This window comes from Ananas comosus, linkage group 2 (genome assembly GCF_001540865.1).
Source record: "Ananas comosus cultivar F153 linkage group 2, ASM154086v1, whole genome shotgun sequence".
Taxonomy (NCBI): Eukaryota; Viridiplantae; Streptophyta; class Magnoliopsida; order Poales; family Bromeliaceae; genus Ananas; species Ananas comosus.
Window position 1 is genome coordinate 1888430 of NC_033622.1, and position 25183 is coordinate 1913612.

Consider the following 25183-nt stretch of genomic DNA (forward strand, 5'->3'; position numbering starts at 1 on the left):
ACAATTTGTTCTTTTGCAGAGTATAGCCTGGTAATTTTAATGTTTAAAACTTTGGGAAACTAATAATCCGTTTACTACAGCTTTTTTAAACTTTAAACTAAAGATTTATGAAGTTCATCATATCTAGTACAAGTTGCCAAGGCTAGCAGCTAAACCTCCGAGGTAGTACCTTTTGTTTACCCACCGTTGCCTCGGGCAAACGATAGCTATCATAAGATCGAGTTGAGAGAGAGAGAGAGAGATATATATATATATATATATATATATATATCTCTCTCTCTCTCTCTCTCTCTCTCTCTCTCTCTCTCTCTCTCTCTCTCTCTCTCTCTCTCCAACTAAAAAACATCTTTTAAGATAAGTGATAGATCTATTTCTAGTTATTGAGGCTAAAATTTAACTTCCTAGGCTAATAGGTAAAACTTCTGCAGCAAGTTAAAACTGACAAATAAAATACAGGGAAACTACCTGAAATAATACTAAAGCTTTTTATTGCTTTAAATAAAAAATCTTCAAAGTTTATGAGATTTAGTATAAATTGTCTCACCCAGCAGCTAAGCCTTGGGAGTAGTAACTTTTGTTAAATACTCACGCTTCTTGGGTTATGAGTATATATATATATGCGTAAAGATATCCAAATCAATTGAATTTTTGTTAGAAAATTCTTTAAACTATTTAAAACAAGATCTATACTCTTGATATTGATTACAAGACTCCTATCATCATTTTTTAAAGAATATTCATTTTCAGCCGTTTATTTTTGTGTCCACTCGATGGATAAGAGAACAATATCGAAAATATATGAAATTTGATTTCTAAATACTTCAAGTGGTATAGATTATGCTCAACAATGCCGATCGTCGATTTGGAGGCTCCATCATCGAAAATAAATGGGTGGTAATAGAGTCCGTTTGCTATCGATAGTATTCTAGCACAACTATATATATATATATTCAACGGCTGGTCAACGAGCTATTTTGAGTTTGAAAGTAATTTGCACTTCAATTAAGAACTTATCAGTTGAGCAAAGCCATTTACGAGCTAAACCTAATCTGACCAGCGTAGACAATTGTATTTAGTCAAAGTCGATCAGTACGTATTAAATATATATTTTCCTAGCCACTTTAATTCATGTTCCTTGGACTCTTTAATTAGTTCATGCATATTCTCCTTAGGGAGATTAAACTAAAAGTATCAAAATTAAATAACTCCACATTAAATTAATTGAATCCTTGATATAGAAGAGCCTCATTTGTTATATTAAAATCCCTAAATTTATTGTCAAAAGCAATTTACCAATACAAATCCATGTTTGACTAGATTCTCACACCTTTAAGTGGACTTGCCTATTAATTGTGTACTTGATACAAAATAATACATTAGGGGGGAAAAAGATGATTCCCATAATAATCAATAACTATATATGATTGGTGACTATAGATTGCAAGCTCACCACACATGGTGGTCCAAATGCAAATCACCTATTTACTTTATGATCTTAGGTAGGGACACCCCAAAGTATACTCTTAGAAGTGTTAATCTATTCAAAATTTAGATTAATCTTACCAATTTCATGCAATCATAGAAATATAAACTAGAAGACGAAACTTTGGAGTTAGGGTTCAACTTTAGCAAAAATAAAATAGAAAAAAATTCAATCCCAACTTCGATCTTTTAATAACAAAACACTAATCTCGTTACAAAAGAAGCTATTTCAAAAATCAGACTTTAGTTGCTCAGTGAGTTATCATAGTTACACGATCTATCTCCGAATCCTATAAATCAAATCGCGGTATGCATCACCTCGGGGTATGCTTTGGAGCACATCGAGCATTGCATGAACTTAATTAATTAGGTGCTTGATCCTCCACATTAGCATTTTAATAAAGGGGAAAACACATGCGAGGGGCAAAGATGCCACCAAAAGAGCGACGAGGGCAAAATGGTAATTTCACAACGCGTGGCGTGCTGTGACTGCATGATCATAAAGGCTGGGGTCGGAAGAAGCGGAAGTGTAGCAGCAGCAAACCTCCCTCTCACTTATCAGGGCGACTTTTCAAAAGTGTATATATGTATTATTATTATTATTATTATTATTATTATTATTATATATCTACACATACATGGGAAAAAAGTTACATTACAAAAAAAAAAAAGAAGAGATTTTTTAATTAATTAATATTATCCCTTTTGAGGTGGGTTTTTTGCATGCGACCCCCTTTGAAATATCAATATTGCTCCCATGAACTTCAATTAATTAACTCCATGTGGGGTAGTTTGGAAAGTTTTATAAGAATCTGTTGTTATATTTTACTTTACTATCCAATATAACAATATGTATTCATTTAACAATATGTCTTTATAGTGATAATAAAAAGAGAGTCACTGAAAGAATGACAAAGTGAAATTGTGTTAAAGTAACAAAAAGACAAATTGATCGCTTTTTTCCAAACATATATAAATTGAATTGCTAGCTAGTATAGGTTATTAGAAGCAAGGTCTTTTAGAATTGTTCTCAAGCTTAACCTCAGCTTACTAAATAATTTTGATAGATTTAATTGATCTAATATATTCCTATCAAAAAAAAATTTGGTAATATATATAGATATAGAACTAGACTAGAATACTACCAATAGCACCAAGCTATCAGTGCTATTAGATTTTTGGTCATTGGATGAATGAATGTACGGTTAAAATGATGTGGGTCTTCTAGGGTTGAGTAAGTTGTTAGCTGAATGTATAATTTAACTGATGAAAATAGTCAAATGGTTAAATCTAGCGGTGGAAAACTCGATAGCACCAAGTGCTTGGTGCTATCGATAGTATCCCAGCTGGACTCTCTCTCTCTCTCTCTCTCTCTCTCTCTCTCTCTCTCTCTCTCTCTCTCTCTCTCTCTATATATATATATATATATATAGAGATCATATACATATAAAAGTACCAAGTCATTGGTGCTTGTAAGTTTTTGGCCCTTCGATTAAGGGATGCGCGGTTAGGATGATATGGGCCCCCTAGGGTTGAGTAGGTGGTTGGTTGAATAGTATAATCTAACGGATAAAAATGATCAAAGGTATAGACCTAACGGTAAAAAATTTATAAGCACCAAGTGTTTGGTGCTTGTACAAGCACCATAGCCGGACTCTATATATATATATATATATATATATATATAATAAATAAGAGAGGAAACTCACCAAGAGGCTTAATTGATTAATGTGCTATAAATGAACAGAAGATCATTAGTACAAGATTAGGCACGTGCGGGAGCATGCACGTACAACAAGCGTGCCAAAGCATGCAAGTACTCCATTAAGGAAGGCATATGTTATTTTCCACTTTTTGTGGTACCAAACTCACCTGACCATATCTCCTTTTTAATGCGCAAAGGCGCCATTGTCAATAAAGCAAGATTCTAAGCTAATTAAACCCCCATAACCTTCAACAACCTAAGATCCTTAAAAAACAAAAAAGAAAGAAAAGAAAAGAAAATTCTCGAACGCCACCTTAAAATCCCCTTCAAATATTGTTACTTCTTATTTAAAGCATTTCTATTTATATTTTGTTCCTATACTTTGTCTAGTCAAAAGGTTTACAATTGAAAAATACTGTATAAATCTGATATCNATATATATATATCAAATGCTTTGTGCTATCGACAGTATTCCAGTTGGACTCTCTCCCTCTCTCTTTCTCTCGATCTCTCTGGACTCTTTCCGGCTGGAATACTATCAATAGCACCAAACACTTAGTACTATCGAGTTTTCCACAGTTAAATTTAATCATTTGACTATTTTCACCCGTTAGAATTCTCAGAGAATGAGACCTATATGTTTTCTGATGGAACTACATAAAATATATTGTGACTAATTCATTGTGATATGCGGAATCCAATAATATGATATATTCTTTTTTATCGTATTTTTTTCATTGTAAGTAATGCAATTTCTTTATAATCGTAAACAAAAATCTAACTCATAAGAAAAAGAAATTGTTTTATTACCAGAGTTGGGCCCTTTTAATTTACAGTATAAGTCCTTGAGTCAACTATATCCAAATATAAACCTAAGGATCAAATATAAGGCATCACAAGAAAGGAATGTTCCATCAATTCAAAGTCATTAGAAGATAAAAAAAAAATAAAAAGTTGACTAAATACTCCTCACTTGGATCTAAACCCACTTGTTTTCTTTGCTTTCTCACCTGTTGAGAGAAGAGTTTCCCCTTCCAACTCCCCCTCTAACTATAGCCACACATTTTAAGATCTAGTCCTTTCTAAAGTCAAGGATTCATTAATGAATCATAATGATAATGATGTTACATTAAAAAAAACTTAAACCTTATTATTATAAGTTATAAACTCATAAAATACTTCTCTAGAGTGTTATAGGCAACTTTTGTATATTTGTAGGCCATGAAATTATGTATGGCCTCTATATTATTATCCTGACTTTTCACACTGTAATCTCTGGTCCTTATACTTTTTCAATAAAATATTTTAGTCGCTGAGCTTTTACTTATATTATATTTTAGAATATAAACATTAAATTTTCTCACTTTTATTGTGAAATGATCTTTTTAGCCTATATGGGATTATGAATTAAAATAAGTGAGGCATTTTACTAAATAAATAAAATAATCATTTTTACGAAAAAGTTGCATTATTTTTCTATATCAAAGCCTAAAATATACAACTAGAGTGTTTAATTCTCTGTTTGAAATTTGTGGATCAAATTTGTTGAACACAGCGAAAAAATATGGTAAAAAAATGCTATTTATTTACATAAGTAACAACATGTCACATCGATTGTAGTAGCTTAGTTCAGCTATAATTTTTTCAATTTTATTAAGAAAAAGAAAAAAAAATATGCATGTTTCTATTTCTAGTCTAAAAATGTTAGATAATTTTCAATACTAAATAAATGTATGCTGAGTTTCTATTTCAGTCTCGAACTTCTTATTTGATTTTTATTCTTTATATTTACTTAGCAAGAACGTTAGAGCGAAAAATCATATTTTTTTAAGAAACAAAATAAATTATATCGTAACTAAAATATATTATTTTATCAAATACAAATATTCAAATCTTTAAAAATATAAAAAAAAATTAGACTCGTTACTTTCCATCTTAATATATAAGATATAAAATACAAATTGCAATGTTGTTAATATAGTAAAGGTAGTAGAATCCAAACACAAGTACACAATCCGTATCCTTTAGTATGAGCCTACACAGGTTTTTCCTTTTCTTTTCTTTTTTTTTCTATTTGATGATGTTATACTTAAAAAAAAAAATTAATTTCATATATATTCCTACAAACATAATAAATAATAGATATATATATTTATAATGTTCAATTAATTTTTATATATTGTCTCTATAAAAATTCTGATATTTTCAAATATGTTCATGTTGTTAGAATCCGTTAGATAAATTTAATTAATCATAACTTAAATATTTAATACTAATTAATTTTTAATATTTTTATTTTTTTATATTATACTGTTGTGATTTTTGAAAAAGATATATTTGTGATAGCAAAATTGAAAATATAAATAGTTCTCTAGCGGTTCTTTAATAGTAACAAATTAAAAGGATATATTTAAAAATATCAGAACTTTTGTAAGAACAACGTATAAAAGTTAAACTTTATAGTGAAATATTTATAATTTACTATATTTATAAAAACCTTTATAAAATTAATTTAAAATAAAAAATAAAAATAAAACTAAAATCAGAAAAGGTAAGATGTCATCCCTGGTCCCCTCCTCCTACTTCCCACCCGCTTTCCAGAGAGAGAGAGAGAGAGAAAGTAGAGAGAGAAGGGAACAGACAGCAACAGCGAGAGAGAGAGAGAGGGAAGAAAGCAGAAGGCGGGCAGCGCTGAACAGCAGGCAGCGCCGCACCAGCGAAAGCGACGGCTGGCTGCTGCGCCTAAAAATCTTAAAATCTCCTCCTTTTTATTCCCCTCGGAAGCACCCAAACACAAAGCCAAAAATACAAAAACAAAGGATATAAAAAAGGAAAAAAAAAAAAGAAAAGAAGAAAACAACAGGAAAAAAAAAAAACACTCCCACTCAACACCACCACCACCCAACTCCACCTCCGCCCAACAACACTCACCCACTCACACCTACAACTCTCTTTTAGAGAGAGAGAGAGATGAGAGAGAAAAAGATATCTACTACTATTTGAGAGTGCAGGATTGTGTCGAAAACTTATCCTGCCGTGTTTTTCGCTGTTAGATCTACTCTTTTGATCATTTTTTTCTGTTAAATCATACTATTCAATCAATCACCCACTCAATCCAAAAGGGCCCACATCATTCTAACCGTATATCTCTTAATCTAATAGCCAAAAACTTGGTAGCATCAATTACTTAGTGCTATTAATAGTATATTAGCCTAGTTTTATATATATATATATAGCGAGAAATAATAATATAAAAAATTATTTTTTAAAAAAGTAAAATATTTTAACTATTTTTTATTATGCTTATTAATTTTTTAAAATTTTATCGAAAAAATTCCTTACTAATTTACAGTATAGAGAATTTTGAGCTGTGACGTTGGTGTGGAAACTGTATCGTACCGATATTTTATTGGCATGATATGGTGCGGTAAATATGGTTGATATCTATGGACTAAAATTGGACTGTTATTAGTGTTGCCACTATTAAATTACTATTATTATTAGTGTTAGACTAAAATTAGACATAAATTTTTATAAATAAAATTCTGTTTTTTTTAAAATATTTACACTCGATAATTAGATCCTCTAAAATTTATTAAATAATTTGAATTTTCTTTTCAAATGAATTGGACAATTGTTTTATTTTTAGTTTATGTTTTCTTGTAAATAATTTTTAAAATTTTAATACTTTTATATTTTTTTAAAATTCTCAAACCAGTAACTTGGAGAATCGTCATGCTAAACTCTTCAAAATACTTTACTTTATTTCTTATTTTTTATGTTATTACTTAAGGTATTTATTTATTTTTTTTACCTACACTATGCACCTTTATTTCATGTGCACCATACATTTATCTTACTAAATAATAGTAAAATAATTTGAAAAATGTAAAAAGAGCTCAATATCAAACTCCAAAAAGTTTGAAGATCAAAAACATAATAATAATAATAATCTAAATAAAAGTTGAGTAAATAGTAATGCAAAAAAAAGAAAAAAAGAAAAAAAAATTTTTTTAATATTATAATAATATGGGTAAATTTCAAAAAGCATTCCTATTAATTTCGCACTTTCTCACTTTAATACTTTATGATTTAAAGTATACCAATTTAATATCATGTAATTTTTTTTTTTTTTCGTCGGCCTATTTATTAATTTTTCGTTAAATCATATGCAAAAAATTTCAGATATTTTATATATAGTTTATATCGAATATTAATTTTAGTACTCTTTAGTTTTAATTTTGTCACTGATTTAATAAAAAAATTAATAAAAAAATAATGAAAAAAAAATACTGTATACGAAAGTGATATTTTTTAAACCACAGGAATAAAGTGGAAACCGCCCGATGGTGTTTGAAGATTTTTTAATAATAATCATAATTAAGAGAGAGAAAGAGAAAAATAAAAGGAGAGGAGAGAGAATAGAGAGGAGTAAGGAATCGAAGGGTAGAGAGAGAGAGAGAGAGAGAGAGAGGCGGCGAAGAGTTAATAATCACCATCATCACACGACACCATTTTAATTCCTCTCTCTCTCTCTCTCTACACCTCTTTATGAGCCTCAACAACACCTCCTCCTCCTCCTACTCGTACGCAGCAGCAGCATCATCATCATACAAGGAGGGGGGAGGGGAAAAGGGCGCTGCTTTTTAATCAAACTCCTCACCTCGCCCTGTGTTGTTTGTGTGCAAAGGTGAGAGCTTTGGCCAATTGGGTTCCTCGTTTCAACGGTGTAATCCTCGGAAAGTGGATGCTTTAATTTGAGGTGGTTTTGAGGTGGGGAAAGAGATAAACGAGATGAAGTTTATGAAGCTGGGCTCGAAGCCTGATGCGTTCCAATCCGATGGGAGCGACGTTAGGTGAGAAAAAGATCCAATTTTTATCTCTTCTCTTCTCTTTTTTTTTTTTATCCGTGTTTGTACAATGCTTGTTATTGCATTACATATGTTCATTTTTTTTTAGTTGGGTTTTGCCTAAAAAAAAAAGATCTTTATTTGAGTGCATTTTTTGTGTTCGTTTTTTCCTGAATTATTTTTGTGGTTTTTCTTTTCTTTTTTTTTTTTTTTTTTTTGGCACATTGTGATCTTTTTTAATGTCATTAATTGTTTGACTCTGTTCTCCCTGTTTTATTATTATTATTATTATTATTATTTATTATTATTATTATTTATTGTCTCTTTTCTCCTCTGTTTTTTTTTTTCTTTTCTAAAAAAACTTAGTGAAACATCAGAACGAACAAAGGGGTGAGGTGAGTTTTGGTCATTTTTTTAGTGGATGGGCTTGGAATTAATATGAGGGGTAGTATTGAGAGAGAGTTAAATGTTGATTGTTTAGGAGATGGTTTCATATTATGGCAAATTTTATATTTCTTTATATTTATATTTTTTACATTTTTGTTGATGTAATTTGAAAAAAAAAAAGGGAAAAAAAGTAGCTCCTTTCATTGTGGGTTTTGTTGAGATACTTTTGGAGACTTTGATCTTCTTGAGTTGCAGATCTTATTGAGTATTTTTCTTCTTATGTCATTCTCTCTTGTGTGTGTGTCTCTCTCTCCCCTAATGCTCTCTAAAAAAAAAATAAAAGAAAATGTCATTTTGGCTACTTGCTCCTGCTTTTGGGATTTCATAAAAATGGTTCCTTTTCATGTGATCATGTGTGATTAAAAAAAAAGAAGAATAAAAAATAAAAAAGAAGTATCAAATACCAACTTATGACAGTTGTGAGTTATTAACTCTAGTCACTTAAACCTTTGTCCTTTTTCTACCATCTTTCTCACCATTTTTTTTTTTATTTTGTTTGATTGCTTTTCTTGGTTGAGTTGTAATATCTCTTTGTTTCTGTGGTATCATGTATTTATCTATAATATATTTTCTTTTTGTCAAAAAAAAAAAACTTAATTTGTTGTTACACTGCATACTTTTCAATCCTTGCAAACATATTTCCTTTTTAGTTTGTTAAATTTCCAGGCTTTTTATTCTTCTTAACTAGATTCTCCTACTAGCTAAGTTGTATAAAAGAAGTGCTTAGTCCTGGGTAACTAGTTCATGATATATTAAATCCAAAAGTTTATTATTTCCGCGTAATGCTTTACTATATAAAGATAAGGACTGTAAAGCAATTTTAACTTCACATTAGAGTTGCTTACAATTCATCATTGTTGAGTTGTTACAAAGAGAAGTTAAAAATAAAAAATTATGTACTGTTTTTTTTAAAAAAAAAAAAACTTTTTTGTGTCCCATGATTCCTGTTTCATTCTGGTTGTGTGTGAACATTTTTACTTTGTTGCTGATTTCATGTCTGAATCTTTAAAATTACATTGCCATTCTTTTGTTAGTTGATACAATGCTTATCTATTCATGCAGGTATGTTGTTTCCGACCTAGCGACAGACGTTGTCGTGCACGTCGGCGAAGTCAAATTTTATTTACACAAGGTAAATTTTCCTTTCCGTTGCGCTCGCTAAACTTAATCTTGTCACATCAGCAATATTTATTGTAGTATCATCACTGATTCTTTAAAACTTGCAATGTTTTTTTTATGCAGTTTCCGCTTTTGTCGAAGAGTAGCCGCCTCCAAAGGCTGATTCTCAAGTCCAGTGAGGACGGCACTGATGAGGTCTTCATGCACGAGTTCCCGGGCGGCCCGAAAACTTTTGAAATCTGTGCAAAGTTCTGCTACGGGATGATCGTGACCCTCAACGCGTACAATGTGGTCGCCGCCAGATGCGCTGCGGAGTTCCTCGAAATGACCGAAGATGTCGAAAAGGGGAATTTGATTTTCAAGATCGAAGTTTTCTTAAATTCTAGCCTCTTTCGCAGCTGGAAAGATTCTATAATTGTTCTGCAGACTACGAAAGCTTTACTGCCCTGGTCGGAGGAATTAAAGGTGGTCGGTAGATGCATCGATTCGATCGCTTCGAAAACGTCGGTGGATCCTTCTAACGTCAGCTGGTCTTACACCTACACCAAGAAATTGAATGAAATAGTCGAAGCCCAGCAAAGAACCGTCCCCAAGGATTGGTGGATCGAAGATTTGTGCGAGTTGGACGTCGATCTTTATAAGCGAGTGATGGTCGCCGTTAAGTCGAAAGGGAGAATGTCTTCTGATTTGATAGTGGAGGCCCTTAAGGCTTACGCGGTTCGATGGTTACCCGACTCTTACGACGCGCTACTCGCCGACGACTACACAAAGCGGTACAAGACATTGGTCGAGACCATAATTTGGTTATTGCCGTCCGACAAGGGTTCCGGCTGTTCGTGTAGATTTCTCTTGAAGCTATTGAAAGTCGTTATCTTGGTCGGAGCGGGTGATCTGCTGAAGGAAGAGCTCATGAATCGGATTAGCGCGCAGTTGCACAAAGCTTCGGTGAAGGATTTGTTAATTCCCATGAAATCGCCCGGCGATGATACCATCTACGACGTGCAACTCGTTCAAAGCCTTGTTAGTAGATTTGTAATGAGAAGTGGGCTAAATCAGGACACGGATTTTGTCGAGAAGAGCGAGAGCGAGATGATTGAATTCAACTTAGAGCACGAGTCTTTGCTGGCGTTGGGGAAATTGGTTGACGGTTATTTATCTGAGATAGCCTCCGATCCAAATCTTTCGATTTCTAGCTTCGTTGAATTGGCGAAGACGGTGCCTGAAACTGCTAGACCAATTCATGATGGCCTATACACAGCTATTGATATCTATTTGAAGGTATGCTCGCGAAACTTAAACATATTGATTGCATTTATTTATTTATTTTGTATAAGAAAAATGGTCGGTAATTTCTATCAACACCTTCTACTCTTGAAACTGCCGATGCTCTTTTCCAATTGTATTTGTGTTTTAGCTTTGCATCATTAAGTGAATTTTTATCGGTGATGTCCAATTGAGTTGTTATGCAATAGATGTACAGTGCAAATTATAGTTGGATGTAAACAAAATGACTTCTCAATGTCTCTTGTAAGTGATTTAGGAGAAAATGAAAAGGGAATCATCATCTTTTTATCGGCCTATTTTCTTTCACAAAGGGTCAATTTCTTGCTATTTGAGATAATGCTTTATTTTGATATCTCGCATAGTTTGTTTAATTATGTGTAGATCTTACTTGTTTCTTTTTCTCGCTTGTCATCAGGAGCATCCGAGCCTGACGAAAGCTGACAAGAAGCGGATTTGCAGTCTAATGGATGTCAAGAAGCTCTCGGCAGAAGCGTCGCTCCACGCGGCACAGAACGAGTGCTTACCGCTCCGAGTTGTGGTGCAGGTGCTCTTCTTCGAGCAGTTGAGAGCCGCGACCAATGCCCTAGCTGCTCCGACCACCGAACCATCACACAACAGCTCAAGATCCACAGCCGAAGTTGGAGCAGAATGGGACCAACGGCAAGTCCCCGATAACTCGAATTCTTTAAAGATCCAACCCGGGAGCTCGAAAATCGAGGATGAGGGGCGAAAAATTACCGACCAACAAAAGAAGAACCGAAATAGTATCAAGGAGCGGGGCGGCGGGCTTTTGCTGCCGTCCAGGTCGAGGAGAATATTCGACAAGATATGGCTCGGGAAAGGGCAGGGGGAGAACAGTAAGAGTTCGGAGACGTCCGGGAGTTCGCAAAGCCCGCCGCCTTCTGCAAAGCCGCGAGATGGAAAATCTTCGGGCGCTTCGTCGAGGAATCGGAGGCACTCGGTTTCGTAGATCTTTCTCTTGTTCTTTTGTACAGCAAAAGTTAGAAGTGCATTGCTCACTCCCTCTCTCTTTCTCTCTCTCTCTCTCTCTCTCTCTCTCTCTCTGTGATGAGAAGGGAATGGAGGGGTGTTTAAGCAGTTGAAATCTGCTGCTTTTGTATGATCATGATCTTTGTAACTTTAGTCTGATGTAAGCTTAAAGAATTTGCTGTGTTAGGTTGTTCTGGAGCTCTATCTAGCATAGGCATTTCACTGAGGTTTCCACCTTTTGTTGTTGAAAGATAAAATTGAGATCAAATGCATAGAGCATTTGGTTGGTTTGTCTACATTTGAATTAACAGCTTAATCTTATTCTCATCTTTGGGCCTGTTTGTAATGGAGTTTGTTGCAGTTATATTCCCTATGGCTTCGAAATCTGATTCGGGTTTGTTTGGCCATGCTTCTGCTTTGCATAAAATCCCGCGGTTGTGTTTATTATATGGAAGCAATTTTCACTTTCACTGCATCAGCTAAGCTGATGCTTCCCCAGAATTTTACTCCTACACAGAAAGTGAGATTCCTCTGTTTTTGGTTTTGGAACTTGAATAGCAGTAGTACATCAGATGCTGGAGAATATTTTCTCGTGTTTAGGATCAGTTTGGTTTCTTCTTGGATAATAGTAGAAAATTATTTTTTGAAGAAAAAAGGTTTTTGTGAAATTCTTCTTTTCTACTTTCTGTTGTTTGGTTCGACGGAAAAAAGAAAATAATTTTTCTCCTAATGAAAAACAGTTTTCATTTCTATTTCGCTTATTTGATTAGTTTTGGTATAAAAACATTTCTACGAAAGGAGGGTGTGGTCACTAGCCTTTTAAAATTTAATATAATTAACACAAACTTTTTACAATATAAATAATAAAAAAAATAAATTTTAATTATATTTTGGTATAGATAAAGTGGTTTGATAAAAAAGATGGAGATCATAGAGATATGGAAATAATTCTACCTTGTATATATATAGAATTAGGCTACTATATTATTAATAATACTAAGCGCTTGGTGCTATTTGATTTTCGACCTTTGGATAAAAGGATGTGCGGTTAGAATGATAGTGACTATCGATTAGGATGATAACAGTCCTCTAGAATTAAGCTGGTGAGTGTTTGAATAGTATTGTTTGAATAGTATGAGCAAACAAGTGAAAATAATCAAATGGGTAAATTTAATAGTGAAAAACTCGATAGCACCAAGCGTCCCTAAAATACAGCAATTTAATATTTCTCTAACCATATTTCTTTTAACTAATTATTAACTAACCATAATTGAGGGTGATAACACATCAGTATCTTTAGTCTATGGTATATTTTGGTAGTTTACTCCAACATTACTAGTAAGCTTCCAAGCCATGCACTGCCCCTCTCAATTAATTAGTTTGGGTAATAATTGGCTACAACATATACGTTTTTTGAAGGGATACACACACAATACTCCCTCAAAGGAGAATAAACATTGAAAGATAAAAAAGCCTAGTACCTGCAGTTGCAATCAATGTAAAAGAATAAAACAAATCACTTCTCACAAATTTCATTGCAAATCAGCTATTTTATCACATTTTCACACAAGCATAAGGTCAGATCAATAAGAAACAACCCAAGCACACGAAAAACCCAATTTACCGGCATATAGAAAAGCATAAGACATTACTCAATTTAGAAGCAGCATTCGGACATCTTAGATAATAATAACAATCTGGAAAAACCAGGAAGTGCGAGCCCTTCAATACAAAGGTAGTAAAAAGTGCGCTCAATCGTCATATATTCTTATATTCATTTAGGTAGAATCACACTAAAATTGGTTCTTTTGCGACAATCCCCCAAAAAAGAGTGACTTATAGTTCGATCAATAACCGCCCCTCAGAGCGAGGACAAGATGGAGGACGGAGCCGCCCTCGATGTTGTAGTCCTTGGCGGTCTTGTCATCTGCGAGCTGCTTACCAGCATAGATAAGCCTGTGCAGAGAGGAATACGGCCCAGATAATCAGTCCAACAGAGCAGAAACCTTGCTAAGAGATATGGGGATAAAAAGAACATAAGCATAAGCAAGTCATAGAAGCATCAGAAGAAAAGGAAGATCCCGGTTACTTAGGCATGTGAAGATGATATGGCGTAATCATCGTGCAATGCTTAACAATACGAGAAAGTGAATTGAAATTTGTTTGGGCTCGGTTGCTCCATAACAGAAGTCACAACCCTCAATGGGACGAGATGTTTTCAGTTTTATCGTTTCAAGAGGAAGGGCCTCCTTCAAGCTAGTTAACCTAAATTTTCTAAACTAAGTTCGTCAAAATTGAGATCCAACCTAAGATTTGTGTAAGGTCTCCACAAATGTATTGCGAAATTGAATAATAAAATTGTAAGATTCCACATATTACAAATATTACAGAAAAATAAACAAATATTAAATCATTCTTGAATATTAAAGAAATGGCAAGTTTATATTATATCTAATGATCATAATTTTTTTATCAAAATAACTATTATATAAAAGTAGGTATGATATCCTTTTGACTATATACTCCATCAATTCAGTCAATTTCACATACAATAGTCGAGAGGGTTCCATATAACCTGCGTCTTCAGAAAACACCAGCTTTTGTAATTATCCAGAACATCATAAATAATGCTTAATACAAAAGATATACTCTAAATAGTTAACCTATTAACCTAAAGACCGATCAACTGCCCTCAGGTCCCAAACACAAGCAAGTTTCATAGGCCACTCAACTGAGCAGAGGACTGGGCGGGCTGGATGAAGGAATGAAGGGCAACTTGTTGTAGCTGGTCTTGTTGTGCCAAAACCAGATCCACAATGGTCAGCCAATATACGCAAGAAGCAAATAATTGTTTATTAAAATAACATTATATCAATGCATTAGACAAAATAAGCATCTGATAACAAGGCAGAGTAATCTACTCCCCGAACTACTGCCAGGCCCCTCCAAAAGAGGGGGGGAAGTATAAAAGCATTTAAAGTAAGCTTCAAATAGTCAAAAAACTATGCTGCATACCTTTGCTGCACAGGAGGAATTCCTTCTTTCTCTTCAACTCGCTCCTTGATCCTCTCAATTGTATCAGTGGGTTCAATGTCGATTTCGATTTCTTTCCCAGTGAGCGTCTTCACCTTGATCATGGTCCCACCCCTGAGCCTCAAAACCAAGTGAAGGGTCGATTCCTTCTGAATGTTGTAGTCTGCTAAGGTGCGGCCATCTTCCAACTGTTTCCCAGCAAATATAAGTCTTTGCTGGTCTGGGGGTATGCCCTCCTTATCCTGCAGTTTATCTTATAATATATGAATAGTTGTACTGTAATTTCTTCTGTATTTTATGCTACAATCAAATCTACTAATTATTTGTATGAAAAAATTTGCACAGGGTACATTAGGCATTGTTTATATTTTCCATTCATCTTTCCTAAGTTCTATGCAGTTGAAGGCACCTACGACGGACCTTGTGTTGGTGCTATTTGTTACTGTTGTTTAATTGGCAGTACACAGTTTCTTAAAAGCAAAAAGATTATGCCTTCCTTGGTATTCATGCTGTCTTGGGTTTCCATAAAACAAAAATTCTACATGGTTGGGTGTGTCGGCAGATCGCCTTGCCTACTCTATGTCATTGTTGGCTAGCATTGCTACACAAACCGGCCGGATGCTAAAATGCATCTCCAAAACAAGTAACAACAAAGGGAGAAAAAAGTTATAGCTAAGTATTTGTTCTTTGTTACCAAACAAATCCCATTGATATATGGACTGCAAGCGCTCCACCATCTGCCCGCACGCTCTATTGCATACAATTTTTGTTTAGTAAAAAAAAAAAAAAAAAAAAAAAAAAAAAAAAAAAAAAAAAAAAAACGCAATAACAACAAGCTGATCGAGGCTTTATTTTACAAACTAATACTTTGACTTTTCATTTGTCAAGGAAAAAAAAAAAAACTTGTCAAAAAGGAGTTTGCAAAAAACCCACACTAATGCAAATAAAAAGGATACCTAAATGTGCTTAACCACAAAGAAGATGGGGAGAGGGGGGAAAAAAAAAATGAAGGTGTGCTAGCTGTTGAAGTTGCTACATTTTAAATATCATCATGATCTAAGAAATTTTTCTCTTTTCTCTTCAAATGTTGTGCATCGTACTATGCCCTCCCTTCTTCTCTCCTCATTTTTTCGGGTGCAGGTGCTTTGTTTTACTCTTGTTTAAGTGTCAATTTCATGCAGTGTTAAGGATCTAGATTTTAAACATCTTGCACAACTTTCCTTCATGTATAATTGCCAGAAAGAACGCTGTGAAGAAACTAACCCCTCACTTGGACTAGTCTAATGGCCAGATCGCCAGAGCCTCATTAAGGTCCGATTGCAAGGACCCCTATTGCCTAGACACTTCTCTATTTGGACCCTGCACTGCCCACCTAGTCAGTTATTGCAGTAACATATATTTTATCTTATATACACCCTACAGATTAGCTTTTAGTAAATCAAAAGACAAAAATTTCAAAAGAAAGGGTTTTTTGCATAGATATCCCTCCGTTGCGTAAATACCCCTACAAAGTTAGTATCTACTTGCGAGCCGTCCCCGTACTTTATTGGCATCATGTCCTGTTAGGGGTTTATATGCGAAAAGACGTTTTTGCATATATATGCTTACAAGGGTTCACAGACGCATAACCAAGGTTCTTAGGGGCATTTACTCTAAACTAACTTTCCAGGGGTAGTTGAGGATTTTGCATACATACAAGGGATTTACATGCAAAAGACCCACAAGAAATTATATAGCACTTACTTAGCATAAAGCTCCCTTGTCCTTAATTTTCTTAACTAGATTGAGAATATACTTACCTAAGGTTGTGAAGAGGACATATTATTCTTGAGGGGCCAACATTTGGATCAAATGACCCTTTGGGAAGCCTCAAGACTCTTTTTTTCTTCTTATTTCTTATGAAAGTCTTCAATCGACAACAAGCCCTTCACTTCCATTTCCACAGATTATGATCCTATTGAGGGAATACCATAGTTCCATAGATGCATGAGTGCATATGCTTTATTAGTTATAACACACTTAAAGCAAGTTGTTGATACTTGCTCCTCCTTCGGAAGGTTTTTAAACAAGTGAGCGCATTCTCTACAACCCAGTGCGCAGAATTTTCCTGTACACCGGGTGATCTCACCGTCCATCCGAAAAGCATGATGATCCCTCTACTATCGGCAATGATCCATTGTTGGCCAATCCAGCAGTTTAGATGCTACTCTCCTTCAGATGGACGATAAAATCAACTGGTGCCCAAGAAAATACTGCGCAGCGGGCTGTAGAGAGTGTGCCCCCTTTTAGACACTATATAAAAGTCAACTAGCTAAGATATTAGGTGATTATCAAAACCATCGAGGCGGTGTCTAGGCATTTAGGGGCCTCTCAATCGGCACCTAAATCTATCCATCAGCCTTGATAATCATGTTACCCAAGCAACTAACCAAATGATGCCTTACCAATTCGATGAAATGTTTCTCCCATCCATCAATTGAATAGCTTATCCTAGAACTCAAAGAATCCCACTTTCAGTAATTGAAGAACTCAACAAGTAAATTCATTCCGAAGCCAGTCAACTGCCAAGTCAACCAAGTTCTCAGAAGCCTAATATTGATACCAAAGGCTAATTTCACTCATCAACTCCAGTATCTTCTTATTTCTAGCTTGTAATTTACTGGAAATCTTTAATATCCTCTCCAAAGCACAAATATATGCATAGCTTGTCCAGTCACTCTCTACTACCTAAATAAACCATCATAACTTCAACAAATAATCACATGATAGCTCCAAAAATTTGTAAAAAAACCTATATTTATGAAGGGATCAAACACTATACAGTTGGCAAAGATAGTTCTAATTCTAGCCCTAGAATCTTAAGTTTTACAATTCCACAATCCACAAGCACAAACAAAACAATTATACCTACGTACTTTTACCAATCCTAATTAACAATCAAAACATTCCACAACCAAGTTCATCACTCCATACAAGAATTATGTCGAACACCTCGCGTGCGTACACAAGAATCAAAAACGGCGATCGCTTTACGGATCAAAATCTCAACCAAACACGAAACCCCAGAAACCCCAGAAACCCTAGAAAACGAGTTAGGTCCAAAAAAACCTCCAAAAACTCGGAAAAAATCGGAAAAAATTCGAAAAAAAGGGGGAAAAAGAGGACCTGGATCTTTGATTTGACATTATCGATGGTGTCGCTGCTCTCTACCTCGAGAGTGATCGTCTTCCCCGTCAATGTTTTCACGAATATCTGCATCTTTCTCTTCTCTTCTCTTCTTCTTATGCTTGGATTTTTTTTTTCTGTTTTTTTTCTGTCGATCTTCTCTACACGGACGTGTCAGGAGAAAGCCGTTTTATGGAGAGTTTATTTGTTACGATAGTTACATAGAAAATTGAGGCTCATTGAGGAGTCCCCGATTCGCTTTTATGCGTTAATTTTATCTCTACACAATTATTATTATTATAATCCTCGCATCTGAAGTTTAAAAAAATTATTTTCAGAATTTAGTATATTAAAAATAAGATTAATTGGAGATGATTTTCTGTAAACATATCGAATAGCAGATATCTATCCCTTCATTTGGTTCGGGTATAAGCAAGAACTAGTTATACCGGAAATAGGTACAAGTATAGGTTTTCGTAGGCATAAGAATATTTTTTATTTGGATGAAAATGTAAGTATAAGCTGGAACTAGAAAAATTATGTTTGGATGAAAATGTGAGTATAAGGGGGAATAGTTGGTAGTTATAAATAGAAAATAATGATATTATCCTGATAATTGAGTTTAAATTTTTAAACTTATAATTTTAAATTAAAAATTTTAACTTTTAAATTTTAAAATTTAAAATTAAAATTTAAAGTTTTAATTTTCAAAATTTTAATTTTAAATATCAAATTATAAATTTAAAACCAAACTTAAATTTGAAAGATATAAAATATCAAATTTAAAATTTAAAAACTAAAAATATCATATTAAAATTTAAAATTTAAAAATTTAAAATTTTAAACTTGTAAATTTATAATTTAAAATTATAAATTTAAATTTAAAATTCATAATTATTAAATTTTTTAAACTTTAAATTTAAAATAAAATCATATCTCTCTCTCTCTTCTTGTAGGGGGGGGGGGGGGGGGGTTTGGAACAAATTGTTCCACCCCTAGGTGGGAACACTTATTCCCCATCTATATCCGGTATAAACTGGGTAGGTGGGAACAAGTGTTTCCACCCACCCAAAAATATGTTTGGGTACAAGAGGGTGGATAACCCCCTTATCGCCCTCTTGTACCCAATCCAAACACTAGCATAGAGTTTATCCTTTTATATTTATTCCTGCAAAAGTTATAACGTTTTCAAATATACTTCTATTATTACGATCCGTTATAAAAATATAGTTCTCCATAACTTTTCAAAACCTATATTGTACACCCTCAATATCTCACGCTGTTGCATTTAGTCCCCCTACGTCCATTTTTTATAATTTTTATCAAAAATATTCTTCAAAATGATAAAAATATATTTTAAAAATTATTTTTTTATAGAAAAATATGAATAATTTAGTCATTTACCCTCTCCATTAACGTCGTATCCCCTTTAAAATATTTTTGAAATTTTAAGGGGCAAAATGTAGATTTTTTAAAACTTAGGAAAAAAATAAAAAAGAAATATTTACAGGAATTTTTTTTATAATTTAGTCTTAATAAAATAATAAAATATGTTAGGTGCACCGCCTTATGATTAATTTATAAGAGAATTTTTTGGAATTTAACTTTTTATTATTTGTACTTTATTATTCCGTAGTTCGCAAAAAAAAAGTATTAATTTACTGTCCAGTTGAACAAAAGTTATTTATTAGAACATAAAAATAAAAGTGTAAATTACTTAAATATAATTTTTAAAATCACAGGTGGCAAGTAAAAATGCACAAGTCCGAAGAGGGCAAATTAAAGTTTACTCAAAAATTAAAGTCGAGGGGTTAGTTGCCAATATAGTAAAGCTGAGGGGGTTTCGATATATTTTTACCAAAAAGAAGGGAAAACTTTAAAAAGCCTCATACCTTTTCATTTTAGTATCCATGGTTCAAAGTGTATTAAGTTAGTACCATACGGTTTCGCACTTTCTCACTTTAGTATCCTGTGTTTTAAAGTGTATCAAGTAAGTACTTTGTCATTTTATTTTTTTATCAAATTGTTATCCTGTGGCTTTATTTTTGTATCAAGTTAGTACCATGTGGTTTTCAAATTATAGAGTACTAAAGTGAGAAAGTATGAAACCATAGGGTACTAAAGTGAGAAAGTACGAAACTACAGGGTACTAACTTGGTACACTTTAAACCACAGAGTACTAAAGTAAAAAAGTGCAAAATCACAGAGTACTAATTTGATACACTTTAAACCACATGATACTAAAGTGAGAAAAAGTGAAACCACAAGGGGGTATTTAAAGTTTTCCCCCGAAAAGAATAGAGATATGACCCTCGAAACCGTGATATATCACCGTTACACCGAAGACCCACTTGGCTTGTGGGGCCGCGTTATTCCAATCCGCCACCCTCTCGTCCGCGGATTTTGAGCTCTACCGTGTGGGGCCCACTTATTACACTTCAATTATTAAATAAAAAAAGAATAATTATTTATATACACCCCAAAACTTTAAAAACATCTGGTTTATATATATATATTTTTTTTAAATATACTCCTAGTGTGTTTTTTTGTTATTCAAAAATGCACCCGTAGTTACCATTCGTTAAATTATTTCGAGTTAGATATAAGTGAAATGTCTACTAAAGTTAAAAAAAGAATTAAAGTACCTTTTTTGTCCTTAATTTAAGAGCAAATAAAAAAATTAGTGGTAATAGAAAGATATATTTGAAAAGATTAAAAAAAATTTCCTTAATTTAAGGGTAAATAAGAAAAATTGATGATGGTAGAATGGTAAATTTAAAAAGACAAAATAGTAATTTTAAGGAGATAACGATTGTTGATAACTTTCGGAGGGTCGGTAACTTTTTAGGGATATAAAAATAATTGCTCCTTAAAAAAAACGAGCCTTATGGATAAGACTTTTGAATTCAAGATCAAAGATGCTGAGCTTGATTTAGATAGTTTAAAATATTTTCTATCAAAATTTGAATAAATTTAGATTCTTTTACACTGTTAAACTATAAACTCGTTATATTAGCCGTTAAAAATTGATAATTTTTAAAATAATTTGATCATAAAATAAGTTGAAAAAATATAAAAATTGGTTCCTAAAAACTTCAAATATTATACATTAATTTTAACGATGTGAATCGTTGATTTGAACACTCTAAAATAAAAAACGAGATTATAGTACCAAAGCCCCGATATAAATATAATAGATATTACATAAGCTAACTCTTATTATTATTATTATTATTATTATTATTATTTAAGAATTGACTACTCTTTGGATTTATTCCTCAAATCTCTCCTGGGTCAAATTACAGCATCCAAAAATCCACCTTCTCTAAAGTATGAGCAGGGGACACTATTTATGGGAAGAAAAATAGTCTCAAAACTCACTATTTTATTAGTAGAATAGATTCTTTACTTTAATAAACTTATAACTGTGAATATTATATGAAAGTATATTAACTAAATATATAAAGATAAACGACGTATTTAAATTTTGAAGTCAAAGTGTCGCCGGCCGACTCAAATCAAAAAATTTGAAGAGGTAGTAAAATAAAAAATAGTATATAGTTCAGATAAATTTTGTAAAGTTTTACTTAACAATTCATGTGCAAAAGCAAAAATCAAAAAGGCTTATAGAGAAAAAACTAAAATAATGTTTTATTTATTTACTTTTTCCTTCCATTAGATAAGTTGATGATGAGAAACATGTAGAATATTTTATCTAGTTATATCCACATTTCTCTTTGAAAATATTAACAAAAAATAGAAAAGCAGTTACATCCATTTAGATTTATAGATTAGGATTTGCGCGAATCAAAATAGGCCGATGAATATCGAATATATACTTAAAACAGTTATTTTATTGGAGAAGCAAAAGTCAAGCGCATGAAAAAACTATTCACAAGTCAAATCACCAAAAGGGAATATTTAAGAGGACAAGAGGTGAACATTTAGAACCACAAAAAAAAAAAAAAGAAAAAAAAGAAAAAGAAAAAAAAAAGTAAGTGCGAATATTCACAATGCATTGTGAGGTGGAGGAAAGCATGAGGGAAAAGGTGTAGTGAGAGATGTGATGCGGAGGATTCTTATGCAGACATGAGGGGGTAAAAAAAGAGGAAAAAAAAAAAAAAAAAACCAACCCACAGTCAAAGGATAATACCATTCGTATTTATTTAGCAATTAAGTTCAAAAATATTCACCAATTGCGTTTAGCGTAATCTACTAAGAATTTAATAGTTAGTATCTAAGGTCTCAAATTCGAAGCCTGATTGCTTCATATTTTTAGTGAGTTTGTTGATTTAGACTTGAATAAATTGCAATTGTCAGTTGCATCCGCACAGAATTGAATAGACTGTTGCAATTCAAATTGCATGCATTTTAAAGTCAATACATTTACAATCACATCGGGTTTGGATCTGTATAACTGTTCTTTTAATGCGAGGGGGCAATCGTACCTAGCGCATAGTTGGCTAAAGATTTGATGATTGATATCCGAGGTTTCAAATTTGAAGTCGAGTACGGATCTATAGCAAGGTTTAAATTGCCGTGGCACGGGGGCGTGCCGCTACGTCCTTGGCACGGTACGGCACGGGCACGCTTGCGTGCCAACACGTGGCACGCTTGCGTGCCGACAGATACGCACGACCTCCTACTGGCACGCTTTGACACGAATTTATTTAAATTTTTTTGGTTCCAGTAAGCTTTTATAATGTTATTTTGAAAGATTTAGGCAAGTTATTATTAATTTTTGCTATGTATAGCTTATTATACTCATCAATTAACATGCATGTAAGCATTTTGTATATAAAGTACAACTATACCTGATGTAGAATATAAATTAAAATTCTTTTGTTTTTATTTTTTTTTATTTGAAAAGTACAACTATACTTGCTGTAACAATTGAAAATTCTTTTGTTTTTAATTTTTTTGTAATTTAAAAAATTATAACAGATAAAATGATAGAAAATTTTATTTTTTCTAAAAACGTTTCAAAATCTATATATTGATTCGATTAGGAAGTATATAATAACTAGAACAACGAGAATAGGTATTGCAATTACATCCATATTTTTTTATTCTTTTAAAAATATCTAATCAAAATTTGTTTAGGAGATCAATTTTTGTTCCCCTGATTCATCGAAAACTTCGCCGGTGCGACAAATTTTGACAAATAATTTGCGAAGAAAAATGATGTCTGTGGTGGAAGCGGAGGGGCTCGGGCTGACAGGCCGAGCCGTAGCCCCACACTGACATCCGAGGGGGGTGCGGGGGGCCCCCCGCGGTATGGATCGGATTTATCAACTAAAAAATTTGCTTTTATATTTGTTAAAAGAAGTTAAAATATAATGTTTAATTAACAAAAGAAAAAGAAAAAGTCAAAAGAAAAAGCCAAAATGCAAAAAAAAAAAGGCATCATCCAAAAAGAAAAAAAAAAAAAGTTGACAAAAAAACAACACAATGTCAAAAAAATATAAAAAAGTGAACAAAAGGCAATATAGATGGCGGCGCGAAGGCTCTGATCCACGAGAAAAAAAAAAAGAGACAAAACCAAAAAAAAAAAGCCAAAAAACTAAAAAAAAAAAAAAAAGCCGGCACGGGCACAGTGCCGCGCACATGGCCGCGTGCCGCTTTGTCGTCGAGCGGCACGCGGCTTGGTGCCGCGGCACCCGGGGGGTCGAGACCCCTCTTGTACCGTGCCCCTTCTGGGGCACGTACGGCACGCCCCGTGCCGTACGGCACGGGCCGCACCTTCAACCATGATCTATAGGTTACTTGTACATCTGTTTGAACCTGTATAATTGTTTTTTTTATGTATTTAGGAGTAGAATTATACCTAGTGTCATTAATTATATTCGATGTTCAAGTTCGAAGCCCAATTGCTTCACTTTTATAGCTGAGTTCAGTAATCTCGAGTTGTATATATAAGATTTTTAAAACCAACTTTCACATAATTTATACCTAATATATCATTGATCCCAATTCGTGCACTTAAAGCCACTAGATTCTAGCAAGCTACTCAACCATGGCAGGTTCGAAACATGCAAAGATGTATTTGAAACTCATCAAGAACTAATTAAGTGCAACCAAGCAGATGTTTTTAGGCAATATTTGTCAAATTAAGGAATTAATGATATACATACACATACGATTCATATGAGTTGGTGATTTTTCATGCATCTCTAGTTGTGTTTTATGAATTCTTTGAGCAGCTCCATTGCCTTTTGATCATTATATCTTTCTACTCGGTTATAGAAGGTCAATGATGAACTGTTTTTTCTTGGAATTAGGCTGGTTGAATTTATATTTTGAAAAAATAGACTTGCCAAAATTTACTGGCACACACATATATATAATATAATATATATATATATATATATTATATAAAATATAATATATAATATATATATTATATAATATATAGAGTCCGGCTACTATACATCGGTAGCACGGGGCCTCCCGTGCTACCAAGTTGTTTTCGATGATGCGGCTTCCAAATCAACGATCGCTCCGTTAGACTTGATCTATACTATCAAAGTATTTGAAAACTAAATTTCATAATTTTTCGATATCATTTACCTATCAAACAAATAGTCTAAAATTGAACGGCTAAAATAAAAATCTCATAAAAATGATGATAAAAGATTTAAATTTAAGATCAGATATACTGATCTTACTCTAAATAGTGAAAAAATTTTCTATAAAATTTCATCGATTTGAATTGTTTTACACGTATAATCTAAATATAAATGACGCCACATCGGCCATTAAAATGGTCAATTTGAGATCTTTTAATTTCATAGTTCAAATGATGTCGAAAAATTATAAAATTTAGTTTCCTAATACTTTTAATAGTGTAGATCAGTCTAACGAGCCGATCGTCGGATTTGGAAGCCGCATCATCGAAAACAACTTGGTAGCACGGGACGTCCCGTTGCTACCGATAGATATAGCCAGCTGGACTCTATATATATATATATATAATATATATATATATATATAGAGTTTTGCTAGAATACTATCGGTAGTAAACGGCTCGATTTACTACCGATTGTTTTCGATTATAGAGCTTCCAATTGATGATCGGCACCGTTTAAATATGATCTAAACTATTTTA

General features: G+C 33.2%; 2 protein-coding genes across 4 annotated transcripts; one reads left to right on the forward strand and one right to left on the reverse strand.

The window, feature by feature from the left end:
• On the forward strand, positions 7599-12246 carry LOC109706741 (BTB/POZ domain-containing protein NPY1-like). The gene is made up of 4 exons (XM_020227715.1): positions 7599-8043; positions 9547-9616; positions 9727-10881; positions 11303-12246. Exons 1-4 carry the CDS (start codon positions 7982-7984, stop codon positions 11855-11857), a joined length of 1842 nt encoding a protein of 613 aa, XP_020083304.1. The 5' UTR covers positions 7599-7981; the 3' UTR covers positions 11858-12246.
• On the reverse strand, positions 13479-18338 carry LOC109706119 (ubiquitin-NEDD8-like protein RUB1). 3 transcript variants are annotated; one of them, XM_020226921.1, is made up of 4 exons: positions 18076-18338; positions 14893-15152; positions 14610-14662; positions 13479-13833 (listed from the first exon to the last, which is right to left on the reverse strand). In XM_020226921.1, exons 1-4 carry the CDS (start codon positions 18166-18168, stop codon positions 13739-13741), a joined length of 501 nt encoding a protein of 166 aa, XP_020082510.1. In that variant the 5' UTR covers positions 18169-18338; the 3' UTR covers positions 13479-13738. The 3 variants fall into 3 exon arrangements, with proteins under 3 accessions (XP_020082510.1, XP_020082520.1, XP_020082518.1); XM_020226931.1 differs by having other exon boundaries at positions 14610-14667; positions 18076-18337; XM_020226929.1 differs by lacking the exon at positions 14610-14662 and having other exon boundaries at positions 18076-18333.